Genomic DNA, 6,305 nt, shown 5'->3' with positions numbered 1-6,305 from the left:
GTCCTGTAGCCACACCTGCAGCCAGACCTGCTCCAACAATGGCTGCTGGGGACTCTGTAACCTGAAAGGTAGCAAGGTGGTCTTGTTGTGTAGCAGGGCTCGAAATACCTTTTTCTACATACCTGCACCAGGCAGGTAACATGGGAAATTACCTGCACCAGACAAATTTTACCTGCACCACTCAGAGTTTGGGAAGTATTTTATCACACTTAAACTGTTCAGAAACAATTGCCATTATTTCTTTTATACTTTATAGTAATCATGGGCAGTAAGAGTCAATGTAGCTTGGAAATATCCACATACAAATATGTCATAGTCATGTATATATAAAGTATATTATAAACCCAGTACATGGACCAGTGCAGGTTAGGTGCAGGTAGACACCAGAAATACAGCTCCAATTTTACCTGCACCTAATCTAACCTGCATATGCAGGTGGTATTTCGAGCCCTGTGTAGGTTTGTTGACTTTAATTAAATAGAATATAAAGGTTCTGGGTTTGAATCAGGCCCCAATGGAAGACCCTTCTTTAATATATTTTCCCACTTGACTCAGTTGAAAATGTGTGTCTAGCTTTTAGCTCCAGGTAGGGACATCCTCTCGAACATGTAAAGCTGGAGGCCCCATGTTTGAGGAGAGACAAACTTTGACTATGTTAACCCACCACAGTTATTGAAGAGAGTAGGGTTTCATCTCTGTGAGAGTGAGTCAAACCTTATAATCATATGCAGCTTGTACTCACAGCTTGGTTCACCTGAAAAGGCACCTACAAACAAACCTTGCCAGCTGCAAATGCACCTGCAGCAGCAGCTGCACCAACAAGGGCTCCGGCGAGGCCTCCTTTTGCGATGGCTTGATCCTGGATCCTGATGGTTGCTCCACCAAAAACACCCCCTACTTGGCCTACACCTACACCCATCTGCAGAGCTGGTGGCCCACCAATGTTTGCAGCCTCTGGGCCTGGAGGTGGGACATTGTAGTGCACCTGCCCAGCTGGTTGGGGAGCCATGGGGAAGCCCCGGTAGCGATGTATCATGGCTGTTGGAGCACTGTAGCCTTGCTGACTGGGATGGTACAGCTGCAGTGGTGCAGCCTGCTGAGGGAACTGTGGTGTCTGCAGTACTCCTGTCTGTCTATAGTGGTGGTCGCCATGCTGCAAAGATGGTGCCTGCTGTGGGAATGGGTAGCCTTGTACGGGAACCCGGGGCACCAGTTGTCCATGCTGTACAGGTGGTGTCTGCTGTGGGACCTGGTTACCTTGTCCTGGAGTCTGGAGAGACAGTTGGCCCATCTGTTCATAGTGATGATCGCCATGCACCACAGGCTGCCTGCCCCCCTCCCCCACCTGTCCAGGCTGCAGTTCTTGTGCTTCCATCTCAAGGTCAGGAGGGGGAATCTGGCCTTCAGAACCAGGCAGTGGTTGCCTTTCTGTCCCATCTGCCATTTTCTTGGAAAATATTCACTGCTTAGATGTTCTACCACACAAAATTACTTCAGTGTTTGTACTTGTAGCAAAATCTTCGTCAGCGTTCAACCTGTAAGAACTAACAGTGGCTGAGTTTGCACAAAAGAGTTGTTGACTTTGCCTTGCATACAGAAACTTGAAACTATTCAGAAAGTACAAATGCTTGTAACTTAATAAGGCTCCTATGGTTGTAAGCCATGCTGCTCCATTGCCATAATACAAGCAGGTAAATATAGCTGTGGGGTCTCTTGTGTGTTCTGTTAGCGTCTTCAAAGTTAAACCTAGAGCACTCTGAACCAGATATTGAAATGAAATGTCTCAATATATAATATTAGACTGATAATCGATAATGATTGATAAATGATTGATGGGTATGTTGGTGTGTAGAGTCAATTACAGTCAAACCTGCCCAAGACAACCACCCGGGGGACCGGCAAAAAGCGGTCGATTTGGACAGGTGGTCGCTGAGAAGAGTATCGACTCAAAACATGCCCGATGCAAAGTATAAATGGTTGCCGTTGTGTTTAATGGCAAATAGCAAGCACACTGCACGCACGCAAAGAAGCGAGGTCTTTAATGTCAAATACAACACGCACACCGTAAACTGTAAATTTAACCCCAAAATCCGACGCAAGCTAGCCGATTTCGGCACAAAATCGCGCTAATTATCATAAAAAATCGATGAAAACCTCAATCTTGAAAATGATGCGGTCGTTATAGGTCCCAATTTGGGCCGGTCGCGGTCGCGTTGGCCAGGTGGTCGTTGAGAAAAGGTCGCTTAATGCTTATGTCAATGGGAAAATAAATCGGGACCGAGAAAAAGCGGTCGAAATGGCCAGGTGGTCGCTGAGAAGAGGTGGTCGCTCGGGCAGGTTTGACTGTACAAGTCTACTGCCTGAGTGTGAATGGGCTAGGCTATCATGATGTAAAGTCTGCAATACTTTTGGGATAAAGTTTGTGATTTTTCATTGGTAACGTCACCTCCTTGTACAAAAGTTTTGTTTTCAGTGTGTCTGTTTGCCTGTTTCTGCAGTTATTGCCATAACCTGTATACATATCAGCACATTTCAACACATAGTGGAAGGAAGTAAAGGGCATTCAGGGTCATAGTGTGAACGGAAGAGTTTATTAATACTTATTCACGGGGATGTAAATGTTTTGGCTCAGCTAGTGTAGGTCTAGCACCGTTAAAAGCATTGCTTTTTCTCCCCTTGGTTTTACCTCTGTTAATCACTTAGATATTACTTTCACTTTTATGTTTTGCCAGATACTGCTCCGGTCTTACGACCTGCTTTTCAGGTAACAACAACTACTTACAACAACAACAACAACAACAACAATAGACCCTTTTCCAATCTATTTTATTTAAAGAAGGACTTGCAAGGCATTGTATAATGCTAAAAGAAAGAATTTCAAAGCAGATACCATTGACATCCACTTTGACATAACTTTTGTCATAAGCACTGTACAGGAGTCCAGTCTTGTAAGCTTTCAGTTAGCTTTAATCCAATTTAAATTATATAGTGACCAATTACAATTATACTTGGATCAGGTGACGTCATCACACTAATGCCATGTTAAATTTGCTGTAGGCTTTCTTATTCCCTGTAACATTTGGAATTTCCTGCTTATGACATGTGTAAGAGAGTTGAACTTACGACGTAAATCTGGCAGTCATTTGCATTATACATGAGATCTCAAACACTTCCTTAGACAGCTTGTATTTTTATACTTGTGACATGTTGAATACATTTTGTAGATAATGTAATGTACTGAATTTGGAAGTCAATTGGATTAGTGATTGAATGTTGAAATGGAATTCTGCCATAGGAAAGATCTTTTACACTGTCATACAATATGTAAATTTGGGCAGAAAAGAGCATCAGTTAAAATGTTCATATGCCTTTTTGGCAGGATCTTTGATGAATCTTGGGACCTCAACAAACACAGGTAGCCTGTTGGTCTGGACCCTCTGCTGCCCCCTGGTGAAGTGGTGAATCACCTTCTGCCTGTCCTGCTGATGTCCGTACAGGGTGGCCAGGCGGTAGTGAGCACGTGGCACACGGAAATCACACTCTGGTGCCAGCCTGAGGTAGTGCTCAAACTGTCTGATTGCTTCTGTCTCAGACACTTCCTCAGACATTCGCGCTGTGTAGTACACAGTGTTCAAATGGTCCTGTTTGTACATAAGGGAACTACCGTATATTCTCGAATAAAGTACGCACCCCAATTAAAGTACGCACCCCTGATTTTGGACAAGTCTTAGACAGATCTTTGGGACTGAAAGGTAAAATGGAAAAACTCAAATAAAGTACGCACCCCTTCTCCACCAATTTTGAACAGACCTTGAACTGGATAAATTAAAATTTATGATGTTTTCCCCAGGTTATTTTGCATGAAATAACCTGCATTTACACTGTCATTGTCTGTATAAACTTGTGAATTGCCTACTGCAAATTATAAAAATCACTGTGAACTGGTAGAAAACCAGTTGTACAAGTCAAAGTCACTAACTCAAAAGGATTATATGCAAATGCCAATCTTATGTAAATCATGTTTAGACAATTTCTTTGTTTCATGTTTAGACAACTACAAGACAACAACAATGTGTATGTTTTGAAACATTACTAGAAGTGTAGCTCCACCTTGCTTTATTTTAGGCTTTTTTTACCATTTCTCTGTGCAGTAACCTCAAATAAAGTACGCACCCCAACTTTGGCAAAAACTTGCAGCACCTTTTCAATTTTGAAAAGTTAAAAAAGTGCGTACTTTATTCGAGAATATACGGTAGCCATGGCAGACAGGGCTTTGGCTAGAGCAGACAAGTCACTCCCCTTGAAAAGTTTTGATATCATTTTTGACCATGGGCTTGCCATCCATATGGCCCACCCCAGGTAGCAGTAGATGAGGTGCAGGTGTTGGTACAGCCAGTCTCCAGGTCCGTGCTGTAGGATGGCAGCAACCACCTGCTGCAGGGTCTGCACCCGGCTGTCTCCATATGGAAGCTGTAGGGCTGTCAGCAGCAGACAGGTGCTGTCCGTGGGGTCAACTTGTAGCTGGGAAGACGTTAGCTGTTTCAGTTGGGCTTTATTCAGGTTTAGCCATGACTGTCCATACAGTACTGTACTTGTGTTGTCTGGTGATACCATGTCACGCTGCATGAATCCCAGTACCAAGGCCTTCACTCCCTCCATGTCGGAATACCCACTGTTGGTCAGGATTTCTGCTCCTTCCTCCCAGGACCTGTAGGCCTCGATGCGATGTTGTGCTGTTGGTGAGTCCTTGTGCTTCTGTAGCCTGGCTCTCAGCCACTTGAGTGGTGCCTCCTCCACCTCTCCAGCTGAAGAGATGGACATGGCTGCTACAGAGGACACATCTTCAGGCAGGCCTGAGTCTCCCTCTGTTGTCTCACTGGCTGGTACTGACTGTAATATAAGTGTGTTAACAGAGTGGGGATTTATTAACTAAGTTACTATCCAAGTCACCAGTTTTATATAATATATTATTTTATACATTACCCACTTTTGACTATTTACAGCTTATCGTTGTATTGATTTGACTTTGACTTGATTCAAATTGCAACAGAGACAATACAATTTGGACACTAGGCAGCTAATTGCTAATTAAAAATTATTTGAAAGTCAATTATCAAAAATAGAACAATAGATTAAAATATTCCAAGGTGGGACATGAACCTTCGTCCTTGAGCATCATAAACGATTGCACTGCTGACTGAGCTACTTGTACCTACACTACACAACTTCAACACTACACTACTGAGTTTTGATTGGCTGACGATGGAAGAAAGAAAAAGAACGCAGGCCAGTAGGCCAGTGAAAGCAAAATGTTTTCCTTTGGAAACATATTGAGAAAAAAAGCCATTCTACCTACCTACCTAGAATGTCAGTCAGCAAATACAAGTAGTTCATCATCCAATCAGAACAAAGCATCTGTCAGCCCACCTGTTTGTCCCCCATCCCTGCCCATTCCCATCTCTCCTCCTGCTCCGTCCCTGCTGCCTCCTCCTCCTCCTGTCCCTCCTCCTCAGCAAACCACCACCCCTCCAGCCCCACTTGGATCGGTCCGGTCCAGCCGACCCTCTGCAGCTCATCCTCCAGTAGCAGCTGCAGACAGGTGCGGTCGGTCCCCGCGTGGATTCTCTCGTTCAGGCTGCGCATCACCCAGTACCCAGCCTGGGGAAATAGTGAACGGAAACAAAACCTTTCGTTTGTCTTTAGGGACTGTACGATATTTATCAGGGGGGGAGGGCTGGTGCGTTAGGGGGGGAGGGCCATGTTAATTTTTTTTTAGGTGGGGGGAGGGCCATGTTAATTTTTTTAGATAGGGGGGGAGGGCCATGTTAATTTTTTTGAAAGAATTGTTTATACTCTTTTTGTTTTGATATCTTGACATGGCCCTAAAACTGATAAAATAAGCCTTCTGAATAGCCTAAAATGCAAGAGCTTCCGGGGGGCTTTGCCCCCCTAGGCCCCCCAAAGTGGCGCTGCCCTGGACCAGTGTTCCCGACAGGCATACGTCATTCCGTCTACAGACTTATTTTTTTCTGGAAAGACGCACTCGGCTCGGCTGAGTTTCCCAAAACATTTAAGTTACAAAAGCGGTGCACGGTAAATACGTGAAGAATCCAAAACTATACACTTTATTTTTTATTTACAACATTTCTTTTGTTTCAAAAAGACAAAATTTGCGGCAGAAAAGGCCGCAATATTGTTGTCAAGTGTCGATCGAGTCGGCTGTGCACTGGCATTGGCGTCCGTAGCACATGCCGCGGCACGCCCCCCTCCCCAAACGGACTGTCGATCGCAGCGCCCAGCACGTC

General features: G+C 44.5%; 2 protein-coding genes across 2 annotated transcripts in view; both read right to left on the bottom strand.

Annotated features, from left to right (window-relative positions):
* Window positions 1–766: 766 nt before the first annotated feature.
* Window positions 767–1,444, bottom strand: LOC118409169 (calcium-binding protein P-like). Its single transcript, XM_035810037.1, has one exon. The coding sequence runs from the start codon at window positions 1,442–1,444 to the stop codon at window positions 767–769; it is 678 nt and encodes a 225-aa protein (XP_035665930.1).
* Window positions 1,445–5,418: 3,974 nt separating this feature from the next.
* Window positions 5,419–6,305, bottom strand: part of LOC118409167 — a 3,470-nt gene continuing 2,583 nt past the window's right edge. Inside the window, exon 3 of the mRNA XM_035810036.1 lies at window positions 5,419–5,658. Coding sequence (XP_035665929.1) covers window positions 5,419–5,658 — 240 coding nt within the window. The remainder of the gene's footprint in view (window positions 5,659–6,305) is intronic.

The sequence above is a fragment of the Branchiostoma floridae genome, chromosome 2 (assembly GCF_000003815.2).
Source record: "Branchiostoma floridae strain S238N-H82 chromosome 2, Bfl_VNyyK, whole genome shotgun sequence".
Taxonomy (NCBI): Eukaryota; Metazoa; Chordata; class Leptocardii; order Amphioxiformes; family Branchiostomatidae; genus Branchiostoma; species Branchiostoma floridae.
The sequence above is the reverse complement of the archived record's forward strand: the minus strand, read 5'-3'. Positions and strand labels throughout refer to the sequence as shown.